The sequence below is a fragment of the Macrotis lagotis genome, chromosome 2 (genome assembly GCF_037893015.1).
Source record: "Macrotis lagotis isolate mMagLag1 chromosome 2, bilby.v1.9.chrom.fasta, whole genome shotgun sequence".
NCBI lineage: Eukaryota > Metazoa > Chordata > Mammalia > Peramelemorphia > Peramelidae > Macrotis > Macrotis lagotis.
The window spans coordinates 337,395,667-337,419,707 of record NC_133659.1 but is presented as its reverse complement, the minus strand read 5'-3'; the positions used below and the strand labels follow the sequence as shown (position 1 = coordinate 337,419,707).

At 48.2% G+C, this 24,041-nt stretch overlaps 1 protein-coding gene across 6 annotated transcripts; it reads right to left on the bottom strand.

Moving 5' to 3' along the window:
- Positions 1–1,010: 1,010 nt before the first annotated feature.
- On the bottom strand, positions 1,011–23,787 carry LOC141515539 (transcriptional regulator QRICH1-like). 6 transcript variants are annotated; one of them, XM_074227222.1, is made up of 9 exons: positions 23,714–23,787; positions 15,723–16,678; positions 10,143–10,329; positions 9,641–9,795; positions 5,846–5,960; positions 5,659–5,767; positions 2,926–3,077; positions 2,104–2,188; positions 1,011–1,972 (listed from the first exon to the last, which is right to left on the bottom strand). In XM_074227222.1, exons 2-9 carry the CDS (start codon positions 16,665–16,667, stop codon positions 1,780–1,782), a joined length of 1,941 nt encoding a protein of 646 aa, XP_074083323.1. In that variant the 5' UTR covers positions 16,668–16,678; positions 23,714–23,787; the 3' UTR covers positions 1,011–1,779. The 6 variants fall into 6 exon arrangements, with proteins under 6 accessions (XP_074083323.1, XP_074083320.1, XP_074083322.1 ...); XM_074227219.1 differs by lacking the exon at positions 23,714–23,787 and adding an exon at positions 22,112–22,533; XM_074227221.1 differs by lacking the exon at positions 23,714–23,787 and adding an exon at positions 22,253–22,533.
- Between the last annotated feature and the right edge of the window lie 254 nt (positions 23,788–24,041).

Genomic DNA, 24,041 nt, shown 5'->3' with positions numbered 1-24,041 from the left:
CATCCCAGAGAATGAAGTGGAGCGCCCTGAGGGGATGAGGGAGAAAAAGACTGGTCAAAGAGCCAAGAATGCGACTAGGGTCATGGAAGCCAGAGGCCCATTTCAAGAAAGGGCCAGGAGAGGCTTCCTTACCTTGGAGGGGCCATTGGGCCTTTCATGTGCTTTGGGGAATCTTTCACTAAAATACCTGGAGGTGCTTAAAACTCCCATAAAGGGATGGAGATAGATGGCAGGGTCCAGTGAAGGGGTTCTAGGATTCAGGAGATTTGGGGTGAGAGGGCAGAGCCAGAAGAACAATTAGAACAAGATCCTGGAGGTAGACTTGCTGAGGCCAGAGGGGAGAGGGAAGGGCTGGGGCTTGGACCAGCTTCTGCTCTAAATGGGCCATGACATCCCAGCAAATGGAGCCAAAAGCCATCTCCTTAAAAAGCATCTTGTGAGGCAGCTAGGTGGTGTAGTGGATAAAGCACCGGCCTTGGAGTCAGGAGGACCTGGGTTCAAATCCGGTCTCTAGACACTTAATTCCCTAGCTGTGTGGCCTTGGGCAAGCCACTTAACCCCGTTTGCCTTGCAAAAAATCTAAAAAATAAAAAAGCATCTTGTGCATCCACCAAGTGTCTTAGTCTTAGTAAGTACTGGCCTTGGCTTTGGCTCCAGAGACTTTTCCTCTTGGCATCTCTCGCAAGGGCCAAAGATCTTTGCAAGTTCATGGTCTGGCCCTGGCTCCAGAGAACATTGCTCCCGCTCTGCCCTGGACCCTCAGGTCTTGCCTCCTTTCGCCTGGCCTTTGTCCCAGCCACCCACCACACCGCCTGGAATGCAAGCCTTCCTTTTCTCTCAGACACAGCCTTTCCTGATGCCCCCTGCTAGGCAGTGCTCCCCTCCCAAACAACTAACATTTGGCTTTATTCCACCTCCCCAGCAGATCCTCAGGTCCTTGAGAGAAGGGACAGTCATTCTTTGTACTTGAAGACCCCAGTGAACATGCCTGGCATACAGCAGGTGCTTAATGAATGCTGACTGATCAAAAGAAAAACTTTATTTCCAAATCAGAGTTCCATTGCAGTAGCAGAGCCTGGCATTACCAGACCCCTAAAGAGGGATTTCTGTCCCAAAAAAGGCATTTATAAAAAATAGGTCAATCTCCCTGCCAGATTGGACCAGTGGGAGAAGGCCACCCAGCCCCAGGTAGCCCCAGGCCCAGCCTTCTGCAGCCTGTCTGAGGTAAGGTTGTACAGCATTCTCAGCTCTTAGTAAACCAAAGCCTGGCCACACCCAACCAGGGTCAAGGCCTGTAGAAACTCAGGTAGGCACCAATCCCATCCATGGCTCATTCCCTGCCCCTGCATTGCCATTGCTGCCCACTGCCCTCAACTGCCAGCCAGACCTGGGACAGGGAGCCAACGTGGAAGGCTGCAAGGGAGGATACCATGGATTCCCAGAGCCCAGCCAGCCTCCAAGGGAAGGCCAAAGCAAAGCTTCCTTTGTGACCACCTCCCTCATCACAATTCAGACTCAAACACATACGCTCACCCCATTCATTCCCAAGCATCTGTGCAACCAGTGCCACAAGAAACCAGAACAAAATCCCAAAATACGGTTCTTATCCAGTTAAGCAAATGAAATCAATCACACCATGGAACCACTGGAAGAGAGCGGCATTCAGGGCCTGCCCAGTCGGTGCGGAGAGGCCGCTCCAAGCATCTCCAAGTGACCTTTCCAGATTGAGCCAGTGGAGGGCGGGAATGCGGGCGGGCATGTGTGCGTCCCAGGCGCCTCTCACTGTGAGGAAAGCACATGAGGTGCTGCGTGGGCTTCCTGAACCTCCCGGACCATGAGGATTCGGGTGAGCATCTGTTCCATCAGCTCCGTGCCCACTGGCTGGCCCGAGTACCAGATGGGGCTATTGGGGGCCACCACAAGTTCCGGAACCAAGTAGAAGGCATCACTAGGCCCTTTGGCACTCTGTGGGCTACAAGACAAACGAGAGAATGTCAGCAGCACAGGGAACACAGGGCCCATCCCCTCCCCGCGCTTCCCCCTATTGCCCCTGCCCATCTGAGGCACCTCTGCCAGAGCAGAGCCCAGCCTCCAGAAGCTCACCATTTGAAGCGATAGAAGTCATAGAGCTTGATGGGACACTGCAAAGGGTTCTCAGGGTTCTCCAACTGCTCTCCATACATCTCTTCTGTTAGGAAAAAGGGAGAGGGGAACCCCCAAAGTGTCAGTCCAAGTCTCGAAGGAGATGACATCCTCAGAGGGCACTGGTGGTGAAGGGGCCTCAAGAACCAGAGTCTGCCTGTACACACTGGGGAGCCATGAAGAGGCCAAGGGAGGTCAAATCCTGCCCCTGCTACAACCATTCTCTGAGTGATGTCACATGTTAGCCTGGATCGAGCTTGGTCAGAACTGGCTTTCGGGCAAAAGTCTGGCAACTCCTGGTCAAATGACTTCAAATCCCATGGTGTACATAGGCTTCATGTGGGAAATCATCAATAAGAAGCTTCTGTTAAATAGGAGACACAAGCATGGCTCCTCCATGTCTGAGCATGGTTGCTAGTGAGAAGCCTGTTTAGGGCGCGTGACCAGCCAGGCCACCTGCCACCCACTAGGGCCGCATGTCCTGTCTGCTCACGTTCCATAAGGGTGCACCTGCTCGGTCGGCTCATCTGGCTGCAGACAAGAGGCAGGCCCAGACCTAATTCACAGAAAATGGTGGGCTTCGAGCCAGGGCACCTCCCCACATGCACATTCAGAGTTAGTAAAACTTCCAAAGTTAGCTTGACTGCCTAAACTTCAAATTGCAAAGTTGTCAGTGGTTTCCCCACCCACCCAAGGGCTTTCAGCCCAGTCCACTGGCACTGATTGTAGTGTGGCCACAAGTGGGGCACCCCCTCAGGATGAAGTCAACCACATTAACCCAACCTTTCAGGCCGCCCAGAATCTGTCCATAGAGCCGAAGGAATCTCACTGTCGGGCTCTTGTCTTTGCCCACACCGGCATTCTTGCGGGTTTGCTTGAGCACTTTGGAGAAGGCCAGCTGTGAGTGTTGTTCAACTGTCTTTAAGATGAAGTATCTGCAGGGGAGGGGAGGAGGAGAAGTCACCGACACCCAGGACAGACGGGCTGCTCTTCCCTTATACTACCCTCCTCTTGTCCCACCTGGCAGCATGAGAATATACCTACAACGATCCTATGGCCCTGCCTGGAACACACAAAAGGAGCTTAATAAGTCCTTGCAATTGGTGCTGAAGCTGTGCATCAAAAGAAATGTACACATTATGTTCAACTTTCTTTAAAAGGAAGAAAACAGGGGAAAAGTGGCAGCACCTCAGAAAGAACTGGAAAGGGACCTTGGGTCCTCACTCTAGGCTCCCCCTCCTTGGGAGCAGGGCATCCAGGGTCAGATATCCCCCCTTCTGTGGGATGGAAGTGGTGGTGTTGACAGTTATCACTGAGCCCATAGTCATCTTCTAACTTCTACATTCATATTTCATGAAAGTGGCAGAGCTCATGCTAGGCTTTCTTTGATAGAAAAAGGACACTCCACCCCACCACCCCCCGGCTGACCATAGAGGGCTCATGATCCTTCAGGCAGGAGCCTGCCCACAGGCTGTTGCCTATCGGGGTCCAAAGGGCTGAAGTTCATCACCAGAACTAAGTCACTGGGTACAAAAGGGTTTTTACTGCAGCAAAGGACTAGAAAAAAGAGGGGCGAGTACCTATTAGCCAAGGATGGTCGAAAAAGGATGAGGTGAGAAGGTTTTTATATGGATTCTCATTACAAAGTACAAAATAATCCAATGGAGGATTTTAGAGAAAGCTGAGAAGACTTGGAGGAACTGATGCTGAGCAAAGCAAACAGAACCAGGAGAACAGTATATACAAGGAGGATGACAGGACAAAGACAAACTAGGGATCGAAGACTTAAGAACTCTGACCCAGCCACTAACCAACCACATCTACCTTCAGCCAAACATGGACCCTGCCCCCCCCAAAAATGGCAGGTTCAAAGTTCAGACATGGGCACCAGCTGGATTTATTTGCCTTGGTGAGGATAGAAAAGCCACTGAAACACGTCTTAAATGTCTTAAGTGACACAAGAAGAGAGGGAAAGAAGTTCAGAAATTAACACCAGGGGCGGCTAGGTGGCGTAGTGGATAAAGCACCAGCCTTGGAGTCAGGAGTACCTGGGTTCAAATGTGGTCTCAGACACTTAATAATTACCTAGTTGTGTGGCCTTGGGCAAGCCACTTAACCCCATTTGCCTTGCAAAAAAAAAAAAAACTAAAAAAAAACAAAAAAAGTTAACACCAAAAGCACAATGCCTTTGATAGGAACTCTGGAGATGTGGCATCTCTGAAAATAAAGACAACCCTGGCAGAGGGGCACCAGTCCCAGGCCATGGGAGAGGATATATGCCGTCTGAACTTAAGTCACAGCAGGGATTCGTTTCACTTGAAGGTGCATGTTTGACACAAGGCTTTGTGGGGAGGGGAGACTGACTTGGGAGAACTGAATTTTTGTTCATTAAAAAAACAAAATTTGATTAAAAAAAACATTTGAGAAGGGCAGCTAGGTGGTGCAGTAGATAGAGTACTAGCCTTGGAGTCAGGAGGACCTGAGTTCAAATCCGGCCTCAGACACTTAAGTAATTACCTAGCTGTGTGGCCTTGGGCAAGCCACTTAACCCCATTGCCTCAGAAAATCTTAAAAAAAAAAAAAAAAAGAAAAAACCCAAAAGAAAAAAACATTTGAGGTAAGCCACACAGAATAAAGATTCATAGTTTTCCCTGTCTGGGGGCTGCTTTGTATATAGAAATGTGTTGCTTTTGTGCTATTTGTTGTTTAGAATAAAACAAAATTCCACAAAACAAGAACCATTAGGCTCTAAGCAGCCAGTCAAGGCCATCAGGGAACATTTCCCTGCCCCACCCCAGAGCTCTGGCATCTACTTCTACTGGTCACAGCTCCAGCTGCCGATGTTCATTCTCTCCTCAAAGGGGCCCAGAGAGCCACAAGGCCAGATGTGCACGTGAGCGCACACACTCATACACACACACATCCCCACCTCCCTCTCAAGCCCTTGCCCAGCACAGCTGCTCAGCACATGGTGACAAATGCCAGAGGCATAAGACTAAGTCTTATGCCCCCTTAGCCAGGGGCTACCAGGCTATGTCCTCAGGGGCCACAGAGAAAACAAAGCTGAAAAGTAGAGCTAGCCCCGACCTCTTCCATGCAGGCTGCCAGGCCTGACAGGAGGCCTGCAAGGGCCACTGACTCTGCAAGGATGGTCCACAGGGACCAAGGGCACCATAGCCACAGAAGGGATGACAATACTTTTCATATTTTACTAGAAGGAGGATAGTGTGGATTGAGATTTAACAGTGATGAAGAAACAATTTCTACTGCAGTTCAAAACCTGAAAGTAGGACTGCACCCTTGTTCGAGCGAGCACGCCCATAAACGGAAACTCAAGTTTGAGAACCAGGGGCTGGTGATCTTGGGTCCCTTCCAGCTCTAACATCCCACAGCCTGAGCAGATGGCCAAGTTAACAAGGTTTTACCCCAGATGATAAAAGCCCCAAAGGACACCTTGAAAAAGACTACCTGCCCCACTCCCCCCAATGACCAGGGGAGGCCAGGCCAGGCTCTTACTTGGTGTTGAAGTACATGAGGGTAAAGAGGAGTGTGCTTGGTGAATGAGCCCCCAGCTGGCGGCAGTCCCACAGCATCTGCTCCATGATGCAGCTGGAAAGCACATGCCCTGCAAGAGAGACCAGCCAATGAGAGGGTGGTGGTAGTGCGGCCCATCCCTCCCCTGGAACCCACCACAGACACCTACCCAAGGGGCTGACTCGAGGACACCATCCTTTCATCACTTGGTGAAGCCTTTCCAAAAACTTCAGGTAGTAAAGGTCCGTGAAGATGTTGTCAATCCGATTGTTGTCAAACATGTGCTATGAAGGAAAGCAGAGGTCACCAGGGACTTGCTTCAGGAAGAAACTAACCACCTCATCACCAGAGTGCTGCCACCACGACTCCCAGGAAAAGGTCCCTCTGGCAAGCCAAGGTGATTTTCTCCCTCGTTCCATCTGTACCATCTCCCAATCATCCTTCAAACTCAGTCACCCACCCACCAAGGACCCTGCAGGGTCACCCCCCCCCCCCAAACACAACAATGTGGGTCACATCACACTCCCTGTTGTCTGTCATGCCATTTAACCAGGGAGAGTGGGGGAGGGGGAGGGGCTTGAGTATGTGTATTATGGGTGTGATTCTGCAATGGCTGTACACATGTGTGTGTCTGCATGTGATATCATCCTAACAAGGCTGAGCTCTTTGTGGACAGGAGAATCCTGCATGCTGGAGGACCATGGAGGATGCTAAATAGGCTGTCCAGGAGAGAGTCCAAGTAGGCATTCCCATGTCTTACAACTACCAACTCAGAACCAGAGACATTCATTCCCTAAGAAGCCCATGCTGGTCAGTCCTATGAGCCTATGAATCATCCCAAATTCTCTAGGAGGAAAAAAAATCATACAGATTAGCTGGGCCAGGCCAGATACTCCTTGTGACCCAAACACACCCAATGCTTAGGCACAACTAAGAGAGCATCCAGCCCATTACAGGAGACAGGAGAGGCTTCATCAATGCCAGGCTGCTCCATCTGAGGAGTTGGGGCCTACAGACCATCCTCAAGGCACAGGCAGACTCCCCAAAATGGTGGGGTATGGCAGCCCAAGCCTTCTAGAACTTAGGCCCACCCCACCTATGAGTCACCCAGTCCCAACAGAACGAACCATGGAGAAGAACAACAGCCATGAGCAAGGAGGCTTTCACAAAAGACAACAGTCAAAGTCTTTCAGTTTTTTCATCAACTACCTAACAAGGTTCGATATAGAAGGAACCAAGACTAATCTAGAAGGCTCCCCAAAGATCCAAGGACGTAAACAGATGGATCAACAACTAACTATATGAAAGAATGGCTAACACACTCCCCAACAGTGACGTGGCCCTCCTATATACCAGGTCCTGTCCTAGGTATTTTATAATTCTGTACTCCCAGAGGACAAAACAGAGGCGGAGATGAGGTGACATTGTCCAGGGTCACTCATCTCTAAGTGTACGTGACCACACTTAAACTCAGGGCTTCCTGATACAGGCCCAATGCTCTGTTCACTGGAATACTCCAAAAGTGCTCCAAATGTCCAGTAAGAGGAGATATTCACACCCAAATCACTCTCAAGGTTTCCCTTCACACATAAAATTGGCAAAGAGGAGAGTTATCCAACATTAGGGGGCTATGGAAGAACTGTGGGTGATGCATATAGGTGAGGATGTGAATTGGCCATTCTGGAAAGCAAAATGATTCTGAATGAGAGGAACCTCACCCTGGGGAGGGTGACCAGGGAAGAACAGCAAATCCATTTATGGTTGAAGACCACTGGGCCATGAGACATTATGGCCACAGAAAAGATGTGTATACACATACCCCAGTGCAAAGAGAAGTCAGCAGAATTGGGCAAATACAATGGCTACAATCGCAACCTTAGATCCCAAGAAGGTCATGGTGACCAACCCATCTCAACTGGATGTTGTAAAATCAGAATGAGAGAAGGGACAGCTCCCAAACCACCTTTGTGGGCAGTGGATGCAAGATGTCCAGAAAACGGGGATGTGGTCAAGCTACTGGCTTCAGGTAGTAAAGGTCCATGAAGATGTTGTCAATCCGATTGTTGTTAAACGTGCTATGAAGGAGAGCAGAGGTCACCAGAGACCTCTGGTGGGTGGGGGACCGAGTTTGAAGGATGATTGGGAGATGGTGCAGATGGAACAAGTGAGAAAATGAACTGCTTTTTTTTCCTTGCTCTCCTTTGCTATAAGGGATTACTGCAAGGGGAACCAGGTATATTAGAATACATGGGAATATCATTTTTTAATTTAAAAAATTTGTTTTTGATTAATATGGATTTATGCTTAGCATGGTTATAGATAGAGCCTAGATTACACTGCTTTCTGTCAGGGAGGGAGGAAGGGAGAAAAAATAAAAAGATTGTAAAACTACTGTTACATGTAGTTGGAAAAAGAAAGACCCCAGCATGGAGTGCAGCCAGTGAAAAGGCAGGGTGCTCTGTTCAACACCCAACAAGCAGTCTTCCAGTCTCCACCTGAAGCGAATATCTCACTCCTAGAGAGTCCGGCAGTCAGGGCAGCCCAGCCTCTTTGATTCCACTCCAGGGTACCCAATTGGGACATTGGCTTCTTTTGCATCTCAGGCTCTGCCACCTTGGAGACCAATCCCTTCCTGGTCTGGCAGGTCACTCCCAGCCTCATGTGTGTCCTCAAATGTCAAAGTTCCAAAGGCAGTCACCCTGCTCTAGTTACTCTCCAGCCCCTTGCACTTGATGCCTACTCAAGACACAGAATTCTGGATGGACCCTGACCAGGACCCAGGCTTGGATGGGGAACTGCAATCAAAGCATCACTCTCTTTGCTATGGCTGGTTCTGCTTTCTTGGACAGGACGTGGGCTTAGACTTTGCCTCTTATTTTGTACTTTTGCTGAATGTTTTTGTTAGCTTAAGTTTAACAACAAAAAGATAAAGATTTTTTTAAAAAGCGCACAATCACAGCAAGTCCTTTAATTAGCAGAAATCGCTGGGCCTTTAATAACAACCTTCAGTGAGTCAATTTGTTCCAAAGACCAAGAAGACAGGCACTTTCCCTTTGAATGAGTTACCTAGTGTCCTTGCCCTGGATATCCCTGGCTCGATGACCTCTCCCCAATCACAGGGACAAGCATTTCTGCCACACCATTCTCCACCCTTCTCTAGGATGACCCATGAATCTCTTGGCTAATTCCACATCCAGCCACCCTGTTTTCATCATGATTCTCCTACCCACCCATACTCGTGTCTCATTCACTGCTGGAAACAGTTCTCTTGGCCAAGGGCTGGAGGAGCCTAATGGAAGGCCCACGTTCCCACTCCTGACCATTCAATGTTCTTTATATGACAACAAAAAGAAGAGTCTAGCCTAGTCCAGTCACTCCAACACAATTGGTTAAATAGAGGCAGAGCACTCTGGGCATGGGACAGGAATGCCTGCAGGGGTCCCAATACATTTCTGACCCACCCTGCTCCATCAGGATGAGCAGAATGGAGCTCTGTATTGGGGAGGGCACCAAAATCACAGATCCTACCTGTAACGTTGAGGACAAACAATCACACCAGGAATTACATGATGATGGATGATTTGGGGAAGAACCACCCTCTTTCCCCAGAATCCAAATGGGCTCATGACCCTTGTGACCTTCAGCGTGGAGACATGACCTCATCCACCAAACAATGCCCAGCCTCAACAACCTATGAATTCCCTTACCCCACCTCTGGAACTGTAGAGTCTGCCCCCCATATCCTTGGCCACATTTCATCCTCACTAATGTAGACAATAACAATGTCCTCATAGAAATGGAGCCCCTTCTCTGGCCCCTTGGTGTTTATGGATTGGGGCCTGGCTTGACAGCCTCTGCTCCCTAGACCTGCCCATTCTGAGCTCTCCCTTTCAAGTTCCCTATAGAAGACCCTCCACTGGCCATCCCTCAAGGGGCCCTCTCCCTCCAGGGCATACCGCCTTACCTTCTGAATACAGAGAAAGAAATAATAGAGTACATCTGCCTCATAGCTGGAGCCATCTGGCCTCCTGGCCTCCTGGGTCATCAGGCAGAGGCCTTGGTTCAACTCTGCGATCGGCACCGAGAGAACATCTTCCTGAAAAAGGGTGGGTTTTCTTCCTAGAATATCAAAGAACACCATTCCATTAGTCTGAAGTCTTTCTCGCTGACTTAAGTCAACACCAACTTTGCTACCTGAGCCTCACTCCACTTGGCAGCTTTTGCCTCTTCCTACTGAAAATGGATAAAACTCAATGCCAACACCAGGCCCCCAGGTCCTATCCCCTCAGGAGACCTTGGGTCAGACTGACCAAGAAACCACAAGGGCTTCCAACAGTGCATGGTCCACAGTAGGCACCTAATAAATCAGTTAACTGATTCAACAGGGGAACTCATCTTCTCTTACTCCAAAGGAGAAGACACAATCACCTATTGGTGGAACCCAAGAGCCAAAGAAGTGTCCCTACTTGCCACTCCCTGAGGTTCGTTCTCCGCCTTCTTCAGGATCCTTTCATTCTTCCACTGGGCCCAGGTCTTCCAGAAAGAAGCTCCTTCTAGGGGCTGGAGAGTCGATGGAGTGGTGCAATCGGTCTCAAGCAGGGAGCTTGCCTCAGGGAGACAAGTCAGCTCTGCTGGGGGCTGTGTTGGAAACACATACACACAGAAAGCGTTCACATAGGAAAACCCCCAGTGATGGCCCACCTTACCAGCCTTTTTGGGATGAGTGCCTGGGCTTCAGTTTGGTGGAGAGGGGGGAGTCAGTTCACAGGTTAAAGGAAAACATTCCAACCAAGATGGCAATTTTTAAAGAGTGACAAGCAGAGAAACCAACTGCCCCCCCCAGCAAAAAAAGGACCACCATGAATTCCAGTTCATCTGCAGAGTTGATGCCATTCATCATCTAGCCACAAACTGCTGCAAGCTTTCCCATTTCCAGAACCATCTTACACCTTACACTGATCCTCCCAAGCTGCCCACAGCAGCAGGCCATTATAAGTATACCCACAACCCTAAAGGGGTCCCAGAGACCCCAGGCTGTTGGGGATAGACTGAGGAAGGAGTCCTTTCCCAGTTATCACAAGGATGGTCCTCAGATCAGGCCAAGGCACAACAATATATCATTAACAACTTAATTCCTTCCATCATTTAAAAAATGAGACACTACAACTACTACTACCACAACTACCACAACTACTACTACTACTACTACTACTACTACTACTACTATTACTACTACCACCAGCTTCCACTTCTTAAAGGGGGCCCCTAAAGATTTACAAAGCACTTTCCTCTCAGAATAATCCCATGAAACAGGGATTCATGGAGATAGCATGGTCAGCCTGGGACACAAACACTTTCTCAAGTCCTAGGTCCATTGTTCCTTCCACTGTACAACTTAGCCTGGGCTACCAAGAAAAAAATTGTCAACCTCATGGGTCACCTTCCATGTATTCTATCACCAGCTCATTGTAGCAAGAGACCCAAAAGAAGAGGTCCCCACTGCGCTCAAACCCTCCCTTCCATAGAGCTACCATGGACATAACTGTAGGGTACTCACATAGATATGCGCTGCCTCCCAACACAATGCTGAGGGTACAGATATGCCCTCCAAGCTCTTCCATTTTAATGAGGGTGGAGGCGGCAGCAGCCAGCAAAGGCCTCATATCTGGTCCCTTGATAGAGCACTTGAGACACTTCTATAATTTTGTTTTTCATTTAAGAAAGTGGGGGAAAGTCAGTATTGCAAACTCCATCAGCCCTGTGAGGGGCCACCCAGGACAAACATATTTGCTTTGCTTATCTTTTGCATGTTCATTCATTCATCTTATTAAAAGTGAAGGGGGCGGCTAGGTGGTGCAGTGGATAGAGCACTGGCCCTGGAGTCAGGAGGACCTGGGTTCAAATCCATCCTCAGACTTTTAATAATTACCTAGCTGTGTGGCCTTGGGCAAGCCACTTAACTCCATTGCCTTGCAAAAAAAAAAATGGTGTCAAAAGTGAAGGATTTGGGGATATTTTACTGTTTCATGTATGTACTGGTTCTGCAAATTAGAGAAGAGCAGCAAGAAGAAAAAAAGAACGCCAGGCAAGAGGGGCTTGGTGCATATCTCAAATTCAAAATAGACCAGAAGAAAAACATGGGCCAGGGGCAGCTAGGTGGCGCAGTGAATAGAGCACCGGCCTTGGAGTCAGGAGCACCTGGGTTCAAATCCGACCTCAGACACTTAATAATTGCCTAGCCGTGTGGCCTTGGGCAAGCAACTTAACCCCATTGCCTCGAAAAATCAAAAAAATAAATAAATAAATAGGTGGTCCTGGGGGAAAAGGGGACAGAAAGTGGACAAGAGACACAAGCAGGAGAGACCGAGAGAGGGAAAAAGACAGGCAAAGAGAGGAGATAGAGATGGACAGAGACGGCATGAGACATAAAGTTGGTTGAACTGAAGCAATGAGAACAGAGAACCCAGAAGAGGAGCCCAACTTAGAAAGGCACATGTAATCACATATAATATGGATGTATGTGTGTACATACACACACACACACACACACACACACACACACGGTTAGCATTGGGAAAACACAAACTTAAAAAACACTGGGAAACAGAATGTAAAAAATACAGAAAATTGACTAGTCAAACCAAAACTCAAGTCTTGGGCCTTGGCAGCCCACCAAAATCAGTTACCTGGGGCAGTGTTTTTTGTTTTGGTTTTTTTTTTTTTTTAAATAGAATTCTCTGCAAAAGAGAAGAACCTTTTTATCAAACAGACAAAATTACTGAAAGCAATATTCACAGATTGAATTATACAAAGACGAAAGATTTCAGATGCTCACATGACAAGAAACAATCTCCCCAAAATTAAGAGAAAGACTGAGGAAAATATATATCACTTTACCAAAGGTCTGTCATTTAGAATCTATAAAAGACAAATGCACATTCTCAATATCATATAATCTCTAAGCAGCAATCAAAGGACATGTTTTAGCACATCATTTACACAGGCATATTTGCAGAAACAATCAATTCTTAAGAACCATAAGAAAAGATGCTCACAAACCATAATAACCTAGGAATGGCAAATGAGATAAACAACATCCCATCTTACACACCCATTAGAATAGCAAAAGTTGCACCAAGTTATCAAGACCCAGTGTTGGCACTTATACACTGTTGGTGGTGCTGTAGCTTCCTACAAGTGTGGGTCAGGGAAATTAGGCAATAGATCCTATTCTGCCACCATCCCAGACATCATTCCAAAATATCACAACAGGATAATGAAAATAATCTAGAAATCCAACAATGGAGCAGGGCATTTGTGTCTTGGAATATGAAATCCCTGTGTGGAACTAGGGGACCAAGAACAAGAATGAGTCTATCTCCTCATTCAGTGCTGTGATTTGTGATTTGCAGGGGATTTCTGACCCAAATTTTGCTCCTCTGTTCAACAGTTTCTTGTCTGGTTATCTGGAGTAGGTTTTAACATTCCCATTTATGATATATTTTTTTAAAAAGAAAAGGGTTGTTCTTTGAGCCAGCAATACCACTACTAAGTCTGTAAATCAAAGAGACCATAAAAAAGGCAAAAGGACTCACATGTACAAGAATATTCACAGCAGCTCTCTTTTTGTGGTGGTAAAGAATTGGAAACAGAGGGAATGTCCATTAATTGGGGAATGGCTGAAAACAGTATGGTATATGAATGTAATGGAATACTAGATTCCATAAGAAATGACGAGCAATCAAGATTTCAGAAACATCTGGCAAGTCTTACATGAATCGATGCTGGGGGAAGTGAGCAGAACCAAGAACATTATTAATATCAACATTGTACGATGATCAATCTAGCTCTTCTCAGCAAGACTGTGATCAAAGACATAGCTAAAAGACTTGTAATGGGGGTGGCTAGGTGGCATAGTGGATAAAGCACGGGCCTTGGAGTCAGGAGTACCTGGGTTCAAATCCAGTCTCAGACATTTAATAATTAACTAGCCATGTGGCCTTGGGCAAGCCACTTAACCCCATTTGCCTTGCAAAAACCTAAAAAAAAAAAATAAAAAAAAAAAACTTGTAATGGAAACTGAGTGCCATTTCACCTCCAGAGAAAGAGCTATGGAGTCTTAATGCAGATCCAAGCATAAAATTTTTTCTTTTTAATTTGTTTTTTGTTTGTTTTTCCCCCTCTCATTTTGATTCTTCTTTCATAACACAACCAATAATATAGAAATAGGGTTTTTGTTTTGTTTTTTTTTGCAAGGCAATGGGGTACAACTAGGTAATTATTAAACGTCTGAGGCCGGATTTGAACTCAGGTACTCCTGATTCCAGGGCCAGTGCTCTATCCACTGCGCCACCTAGCTGTCCCTTAGAAATAGGTTTAACATGATTATTCATGCATAACCTGTATCAGATTGCTTGTCTTGGGTAGAGAAAAGGTGAGGGAGGGAAAAAATTTTAGAAATCAGAATCTTATAAAGATGAAGGTTGTAGATAGAGCACTGGCCCTGGAGTCAGAAGGACGTGAGTTCAAACCCGGACTCAGACACTTAATAATACTACTAACTAAAAAGATTGATTTCAGATGTAGGCAAGTTCACCCTCAACTCTGGAAAGCCATCCCAGCACTACTGTGACTCAGAATTCCTTTCTGTTCATTATCAATGCCTTCCCTGGACCTGGGAACCCCTCAGGAGCACTAGCTCCCCTCATCTGTGCCATCCTCCAAGCCCCAGGATAGCCTCCTTTTTCTGCAGGACCTCTTCATCACAGAGGAGCCTGAATACAATCCCTTTGGGGGTGCATTCCCCAATAAGAAAAGGCTAAGGAAAAGGCCTGGCTAGGTACAACCATCTGCTTCTCACTGGAAGGGGGGGGTGGGGCAAGAGATCCCAGAGGCTTCAGGGGGAAAATGAAAACAGGCTTTCAGGCCTCACTTCTATCTCTGCCCAGGCTCCTCTACCCCATTTTTAACATTTTTAGCCCTGGGGCTAAGGAAGGAAGGTCAAGTCCTGGCCTAGTTCAATGGGATCCCTCAAACTAACTGGCCCTGTGAGAACAGCAAAGATGGAGGCGGGGGCCACCCAGCTCAGGCAGGGCAAGGCATCCCTCACCACATATGCCATCAGAGAGCCCTGCCTTGCCCTTGCAGGAGTGAGCCCCAACTGAGGGCACTGGGTCTCACTACTGTAACAGGACTGAACAGCAGGTGGAGAAAATCTGACAACAGACCTGGGCAGGGAAAGGCAGTGACCAAGAGGTCAGCCCCTCCCCCCCGCTTCCTGTCGGGCCTGCTGCCTGCCCATCCTTTTGGCAGAATCAGGAGGTAGCAGGTAGCAGCTTGGATTAGACAGAGAACACAGAGCAGAGCAGAGCAGACATGTCCCAGGGACACATCATCCATCATAGAGAAAGCAGCACAAACCTGCCCACTTCTTGCCCCTTCCTCCCACCTTCTCTCTCATCTTCCCTTTCTCTCCCTTCCCCTTCTTTTCTTACTTCTCCCCCCTTCCTCCCTTCTCATCATTCTCTTCCTCTCTTCCACCTCCCTTCTCTTCCTTTCCTTTTCCACTCTTCTCTTGCTCACTCCTCCACTCTTGTCTCTTTTCTTCCTCCCAGACCTCCTTCACCTTCCACCAAAAGCTTCCAGAAGAAAAGCCTCAAGAGCAGGGAAGGATGATGCCCATCTGTGCCTCAACTCTCCCTCAGTTCTAAGCACCTGCTGAGAGATCTTCTTCACAATATCCCAATGACTCAGTGTCCCAGTCTTCACTGACTAAGGGGCTCTGAGGAAGGGGGAAATCCATCTTCTGCTAATGAAAGCTGAATGCAAACTTTCTATTATGCCTGCTGTAAGAACTCTCCAAAAGGTCACTGTCCCCACCAAGGGAAACCCCAAGAAGAAAGCTGCCTGAAACACCAAGTTGACTCCACTCCCTCTAAACCTGACCCCAGGTGGCCCAGAGCACAGTGGTCCTATGGGCAAGATCCCAGCTCTGACCCATGAAGTCCTGCCCAAGAGCCCTGAATACAATACCTTAAAACACTTACTAGCATTTGCTCTGGAGTCCAGTACTGAGCTGAGGGGCAGGTCCTTTCTCCCACTTGATCCAGGATGGGCATGGAAACACTGGCATCTACAAAGTCCTCTGGGAAGCTAGAGGAAACCAGGGAAGATGGATCCTGAATGCTCTTCCTGGACCCAGACGTGTCCTGCAGGTTCTCACTGCCTCCCTCAAGGCTCAGCAAAAACCCATCCCCAGGCAATGCTCTCATGTGAAGCCCCTCACAAAGAGCTGGAGAAGTGGGAGTGAAAGGAATGGTGCAGGCCTCTGGGCTGATACCAAGCGTGGGCAAAGTAGACCAAGAATCCACACTGAGCAGCTGGCCCATGGCTGAGGCAGGTTCGAGTCCAGGGTCATAGAGCTGACTGCTGTCCACTGTCAATAGCTCTGGGAGTAGGGGTGTACCAGGGAGCTGCAGTGAAGTCTGCCCAAGAGGGAGTGGACTCTGGGGCAAAGGCAACCTCAGTGGAGAAGGGTTGTCACCAGGCAAGTCCAGCTTTCTTCTCTTCAGAGGTTGAGAAAGCTCAAGGGAACCAGGCTCACTTTCCGGCTGGCTATGCTTCTCTGGAGAAGGCCAGACAGCCACATGCAGCTGCCCCAAGGTGACCTCCTGACATGGCTGGAGCTGCCTGGCTAATGAGGGCTGATGAGCCTCCAAGGAAATGCCCTGGGCTGCTCCTAGATGAGGAAGAGGCAAAGTTACCGATCGAGCCAGCTCCAGGAGAGAGTCTGCAACAGCAGTGGAATCGATATACTCGAGGTGTCCTTCTGGATAAAAGGAAGCTGGGTGATGACCAGACTGCTGCCCAGCCTCTGGCCCTGGAGCAGAGAAGGCAGCCAGCCACTCCGAGAGGGGCTGCTGTGGCATCATGGGGGCCGTCATCCTGACAGGGTCCTCGGAGAGGATGGAATTCTCCAAAGAATGCCTCATCCTCCTGGCAACTGAAAACAAGCAAAGAGAAGTCCAGCTGAGAGCTCAAAGCTAACATTCTTGACCTACCACCAAGCACCCTTACTGAATGGGGCATTAAGGAACAGGACTATGCCAGATGGCTCCCAAGAACTGGCCCTTCCTAGCTCACATAGCATGGGGTTTTTTTTAATCATGGATGCCCCAGAGGGGATTCTAGAGCAGGTAGGAGTCACAACTAGAATCCTCCTCGGAAGTCTCTCGCCTCACATGAGATTGCTCATCAATCCTTCATGTCTGTTGGCGCTCCCCCAAGGAGTCTGACCCTCAGCCTGCCCCCATCCCACTCCCTCTTGCCAGGGTTCCAGGTAGACTGGAGAGAGCACTGGCTCTGCTTCAGCAGACCTGGCTTCAAGCTCCGGGAAGAGAAAGCAATGACATGGCACAGTGGAGAAAACACTTGTTTTGCAGTTAGAATGATCCGAGTTCAACTCCTGCTTCAGACACTGCTTAATTGTGTGGCCCTGAGCAAGGCACTTAACCTCTACCAATATCATCAAAATGATAATTCTACCTAAGTTAATTTACTTATTCAATGCCATGCCAATCAAACTGCCAAAAAATTACTTTATAGAGCTAAGGGAAAAAATATAACAAAATTCATTTGAAAGAATAAAAGGTCAAGAATATCAAGAGAATTAAGGAGAAAAAAAGGGAAGTCTAACTCAAATTGGATTGCAAAGCAGTGCTCATCAAAACAATGTGGTACCAGCTAAGAAACAGAGTAGTGGGTCAGTGGAACAGATCAGGTAAACAAGACACAATAGTAAATGACCACAGTCAACTAGTGTCTGATAAATTCCAGGATCCAAACTCTTGGGACCAAAAAAATCACAAAATCAAAGAAATTGCAGAGTAGTTTGGCAGAGCAATACCTCCCATGAAATGCAAAGATATGGACAAAATGGATACATGATTTAGACCTAAGGAGTAATACTGTAAGTAAATTAGGAGAATATGAGTTCACCTGTCAAATTTCTGAATAAAGTTTATGATCAAACAAGAGGTAATGAACATCTCAGGATGTAAAATGGAAAATTTTGATTACATAAAATTAAACTTTTATAAATAAAATTAATGCTGCCAAAATTAAAAATAAAACAAAACTGAGGGTTATTGTCTTATAGCAAGGTTCTCTAATCAAGGCCCTAATCTTACTCAAATTTATAAAGAACTGAGTCAAATTTATAAAAATTAAGTTGCCATTCCCCAGATGACAAAAGTCAAAAGATATGAAGATAGCTTTCATAAAAAATCAAAACTATATAGTCACAAAAAAAAATGTTCTAAAATCACTACTGAGAGAAATATAAATTAAAACAACTCTAAGATATCACCTCACACCTATCAGATTTTTTGGAGGAGATGTGGACCTCCTAATTACTGTTGGAGTTTGTGGCATGATTCAATACTTCTGGAGAATAAGGGACAGCTAGGTGGCGTAGTAGATAAAGCACTGGCCTTTGAGTCAGGAGTACCTGGGTTCAAATCCGGTCTCAGAAACTTAATAATGACCTAGCTGTGTGGCCTTGGGCAAGCCACTTAACCCCGTTTGCCTTGCAAAAAAAAAAAATAATAATAATTCTGGAGAATAATTTGGAACTCAGGCCAAAGGAATTTAAACCTGCAATACTACTACTAGGTCTATATCCCAAAGAGATCACAAAAAAAAGGGAAAAACTTATTTAAACAAAAACATTTATAGCAGTTCTTTTTGTGATGGCAAAGAATTTGAAATTGTGAGGATGTCTATAAATTAAAGAGTGACTAAACAAGTTATGTCATCTGATTTTAACGGAATACCATCATGCTATATAAAAAATGATGAGCAGAATGGTTTCAGAAAAACTTGGGAAGACTTATATGAACTCATACAAAGTGAAGGGAACAGAACCAGAAGAACATTATATGCAATAACAGGAATATTGCAAGGATGATCAATTGTGAAAAACTTAGCTACTCTAATCAAGACAATGACTCAAAACAATTTCAAAGGACCCATGATGAAAAATGCTATCCATTTCCAGAGAGAGAACTAATGTAGAGTTCAGAACAAAGCACAAATTTTTTACTCTATTTGTATTGGTTTTATTGTTTTTTTCTTTTTCAATATGGTTAGCTAATATGGAAAATAAGTAATAAATGAGCTAGCAAGTAAAAGAATGAATGAACGAATAGGAATAACCATCTGAGGTAAACCTAAAAAAAACATAAGATTAGTCTGGCATGTCTAGTCTTACAGATGTCAGACTGGATCTTTGTGAGCACTGTTTCCTTTTCAAAATGTTCACTAACCATCCCTTTAATAATAAATTCTAAAATTTTCCAAGGAAGAAGGTTTGAAGACTTCTCTTTTTGGAAAATCCTGACAAAAGCTCTCCTCCAACTCTATTCTGCATAATCTTTTAACAGTCACCAACTGGGATCACATCTTCCAGTTCTTCTCATTCTCTAGTGTACACATTTCCTCTGTATAGGCCAAATGACTTCAACTCATCAGGAGTTTTCACTAACTCTTTACAGCTCTACTCTCTTCTGTATTGCCCAACCCCAAACTCATTCTCCTTGGCACAGAAAACAAAGATAAAAATGAGCTCTGTCTTTTCTCTGTTGCCTGCTACTCCATCAATATGAGGCAACGGTCTTCTCACTCTTTGTTCTGTTATCACCAATTCAAATTCCTTTTCTATTAACCTTCCTAACTCCTCAAGGACCACACCACACTTCTTGATTTAGCCTACATTACCTAACCTCACCTCCATCTTTTCTAAGCATCTCTTAATTTTTGCTTGGTTTCAAGTAATTTACTTTTCCTCCCAAGAAGTCTTTTTGTATCTTTATGTTTCATTTAAGCGCTTCCAACCCCTCCCGGGCTCACTTTCCCTAGATCTCAGTTCCTGGGACGAATCAATCCTATCCAACTTTTCTCTAAATGTTTTGAAATATTCTTTCTCAAAATTGATTTCTTCTTCTGAAACACAAATTTCAGGATGGAATAATCACCTCCTCTCACAATTCCCCTCATTTCCATCCCAATGACCATTTCTTCTCTGCCGGTGAATATCAGAGACAGACAAGATATTGGTTTCTCTACCTTGAGAAACGGGTTTTTACCATTAAGACTGGATGTCTGAGGTCTCTTCCAGCTTCTCAGGCTGAATGGGTTTCACATCATTGGCAGTTCCCTCACCAATCCTCTCTCGATCACATTCTGCACAAGAGGGAGCCCTTTCCTTATCCTCAATCCTGATCCTGAAAACACACCAACCCCTGATCTCAGGTAGCAATATACACCAATCAAGAAATACTTCTCAAGCATCTAAGCTGACTCTTGAAGTATGAAACCCAGTCAGGGCCCACAAGGGAGCTTGCCCTCAAGTCTGGTAGATGAGACAATGCAGGAAAAATGAAGACATCAACCACAGTTCTAAAGAGAAACAATGATCATGCCTTCACTGTCATGGTGCTTTAAGGTTGGCAAAGCAATGACCTCACAAACCCTGTAGGGCAGATGTTCCTAGGTAACAGATGTCACAAAGCACTCTGTGATGACCTTCTACAAGAGGGATCAGGGAAATGACTGCAGGAGGAAGAGCCCAGGAAAGATGCCTAACTCTAGGGTCAAATGAGGGGAATGGGTGAGGGAGAACCTCTGAGGAGAGAAGATAACTTCTAAGGTCCTTTCTAGCTCTAATCCTGGTGCTGAATTCAGTCTTTTTTTTTTTTTAGGTTTTTGCAAGGCAAATGGAGTTAAGTGGCTTGCCCAAGGCCACACAGCTAGCTATTAAGTGTCTGAGACCGGATTTGAAACCAAGTACTCCTGACTCCAGGGCCAGTACTTTATCCACTATGCCACCTAGCCGCCCCTGAATTCAGTCTTAATGGTATCTCGAGGTTGGAGAAAATCTCACCCATAATGAATGTGCTCTACAATATGCCTGACCAAGGGTCACTCCAGTGAGGGAAAACCTATCATTTCACAAGGAAGTCCATCCCATCCCGTACTCCATGAGACTTCTCTCAATCTGAAATTTGCCTCTGCCACTGCTGTCCCCTGGGGCTCCACTAAATGAGTTCAATCCCTCCTCCACATGACAGTCTTCCCAGTCCTTAAGTCACTGTGTCCAGGGTCCCTTTGTCTAACCAGGCTGATAGGCGCATTGATGAAGCACTTCACTATGTGACAGGTCCTAGGCTAAGCACTTGGTTCTCCTATTTGTTCCTCCTCTAGATACTCTCTTATTTATCTACATCTTTTCTAAGCTGTGGGTTCTAGAAGTGACTCAAGACTCCAAATGTGGTCTGACCAAGAGTCAGAACAGCTAGAACATCACCTGTCTCCCCTGTGCTAGATCCTAGATGGCTGTTGATTCTCGTTGTCTTGTCTCAGATGACTCATTAAGTTTGCATCCTATTAATAGGGACCTTTTTCACATTACCTGGTTCTAGGACCCAGTCTTTTATTGGTGAAGCTGCCTTTTGGAAACCACATGTGTAAGACTTTCCACTCACCCCCAATATATAGTTCACCCTATTTGAGCAGTTACTGTTCCAGAATATCAAGATCTTTTTAGATCTTGCATGTGACCTTCTGAAAAGGTGGTTTGGCTTCCCTCCTGACTTGGACTGACCTGTGATGTTCTAAATCCTCCTCATAAGTTAAAGATGAAATTAAAACTCTATAAGGGTTAAACAGCATGAAGTCAAGAACAGATGGATTCCCAGGAAATCTTTAGAGATCTGCCTCCAAGCTGATATTTAGTTGATTCTCAATTTATTTAATTGAGCCTACTGCAACTTCCAGCTTGACCACATAAGAGCATTTAGCAAAATCTATTATCTTTCTTGAATGTGCAGCCACAGTACCTCCAATATCTGCAGCTCTGTCAAAGGAAAGGAGGTTTCCTGGCCTGATCACAATTCCATCAAGTTATGCTGATGTCCTCTTGGAGACCACTACTCTTTTCTCAATGCTGACTAACAACGTTTTAATCATAGATTCTAGAATTTTGCCAGTCAGCCCACAGGACAGACTATAGTTGGATGACTCTGTTCACTTCTCTTTAAAAAAAATATGCCCATTGGCCTTTCCATCAATCTCCACAATCTTTCACTAACAGATCTTTAGTACATCTGGGCTAAGGGAATTAATTGAAGGGCACCTGGGCACTTTATTAGGCATATACCATAATGTAATGCCCATGGGCTCCCACAGTGTTCCCTTCTCTTACAATCTATGTTATCAATGGTAAATTACTACACAAGAGAAGCATAAAAGATTATCAGAGAAACCCAGGACCCAAAAACAAGAGGACCAACAGAAACACATTTCTACTAACAAAAGTCCACATGGGGGGGGCAAATTGGCAATCAGAGTGCCCATAATGAGGAGATAAAAGACCCACTGAAATGTCCAGGGTGGCAGCTCCCAGAAAGAACGTCCGGTAGGCAGCCAGAATTCAGTGGAAAGGTGAAGTTGTAGGAGGCATTGGCCCAGAGGGGGGCACAGCGGCTGGTGGGAAGAGCGGAGGGCAAGGTGAGCTCACAGGTGTAGCGCTGGCTCAGTCAGGGCGATGACATCATCTCCGCTGGGGCAGAAGGCTCCAATCAAGCGTCCAAACTCCAAGGCTCCCTCTCTCAAGACGCCGTGGACGGTCACCAGGTAGAGCGGACGCCCGTCACCAGGTAGAGCGGACGCCCGTCACCAGGTAGAGCGGACGCCCGTCACCAGGTAGAGCGGACGGCCGGTCACCAGGTAGAGCGGACGGCCCGTCACCAGGTAGAGCGGACGCCCGTCACCAGGTAGAGCGGACGGCCGTCACCAGGTAGAGCGGACGGCCGTCACCAGGTAGAGCGGACGGCCCGTCACCAGGCAGAGCGGACGCCCGTCACCAGGCAGAGCGGACGCCCGTCACCAGGCAGAGCGGACGCCCGTCACCAGGCAGAGCGGACGCCCGTCACCAGGTAGAGCGGACGCCCGTCACCAGGTAGAGCGGACGCCCGTCACCAGGTAGAGCGGACGCCGGTCACCAGGTAGAGCGGACGGCCGTCACCAGGTAGAGTGGACGGCCGTCACCAGGTAGAGTGGACGCCCGTCACCAGGTAGAGTGGACGCCGGTCACCAGGTAGAGGTGTCCTGACACCAGCTCCACTGGTGTTCTTTCTACGCTGCTCCTGTTAGGATGAAACCATCTTGTAAAGCCACAAGCGTCAGAGAGATGTCTTTGCTCCTCCTCCTCCTCCTGGTGCTGCACCCATGCCCGCCCTCACCGTGCCCCACACACAAATGGCCTTCCTGCACTTGGCATGCGGCCCACCCTCAGACTTTTGGGGAGTCTTCACAAAATAGCGGTTCTGACTGCTGGGCGCCCTTGGCACCTCACAGCCCGGCTCCAGGGCCACACTTGCTGGAGGCTGCTTCTGACTTCGGGCACTGCCCGGGGGCCCGTGCCCCCAAGGGGCACCGCAGAGGCCACCCTCGGCCCCGCCCCCTGCGCCCCCTCGCCCCCCGCGGCCGAGCCCAGCTCGGCTCCCCCGGGTCGCGCGTGGCCGCAGCCCCCCCCCACCTCGCAAAGGCGGCACCGTCGGAGGCGCCGGAGGGCCGCCGGGGCCGGACGGGGGGCGGCGCGCACAGGCGGGGGGACAACGCGAGCGCGTGGGGGGCGTCCCTGATCGCGGGGGGCAGCCCACGCGGGGCGCCCTCGGTCAGCGCCGCCCTCGCCCCCGGCCCCGGGGCTCCCCGCGCGCAGGGGCGCGGCTGCGCCTTCCGGGGGGCCGCGGGGCCGGGCCGAGGCGCTGTGCTTGCACGCCGGGGGCGGCGCGCGGAGCCTGACAGGTGGCGGCGCGCGGAGCCCCGAGACATATGGAGCCCCGCGCCGGGAGGGGGGCGGCCGAAGGCCGGGGGGCCGCGGGCGGGCACGCGCGCCGGCCCCGGGCCTCCGGGATCGCGGCCCCCGGGGCTCGCGGGCGCCCGGGCTCGGGGGGTGGGGGGGGTCTCGGGGCGTCACCTCAGCTCGGGTCCAACGCCACCGCCGCCGCCATCTTGCTCGCCCGCTTCTTCTGTCGGACTCCCGCCCCCTCGGCCGCCCACCAATCGGCTGCCCGCAACTTCGCCGATGGGCGGGACCCGGGAAAACTTCCTCAGCCAATCCACGTCGCTCGCCCGAGGCGGGGAGGCGGGGACGGGGCCGTAAGCGGCCGGGAGGAGACTCCCTGCCCAATCGGGTGTAGATTCGGGAAGCGTGGCGAGTCACGCGGAGACGCCTCACCCAATCAGAAGTGGGCCCCTGGCCGCGGGCGGGGCGGAGGGCGGCCCGCCTCCAATCAGAGGCGGCG

Coding starts and splice junctions, on each gene's coding strand:
- LOC141515539 (XM_074227222.1), bottom strand. CDS start 16,667: ATGAGGCATTCTTTGGAGAATTCCATCCTCTCCGAGGACCCTGTCAGG. Junction 10,330..15,722: donor GGACTCCAGAGCAAATGCTA/GTAAGTGTTTTA, acceptor TTCTGTGTGTAT/GTGTTTCCAACACAGCCCCC. Junction 2,189..2,925: donor GATTCTGGGCGGCCTGAAAG/GTTGGGTTAATG, acceptor TTTTCCTAACAG/AAGAGATGTATGGAGAGCAG.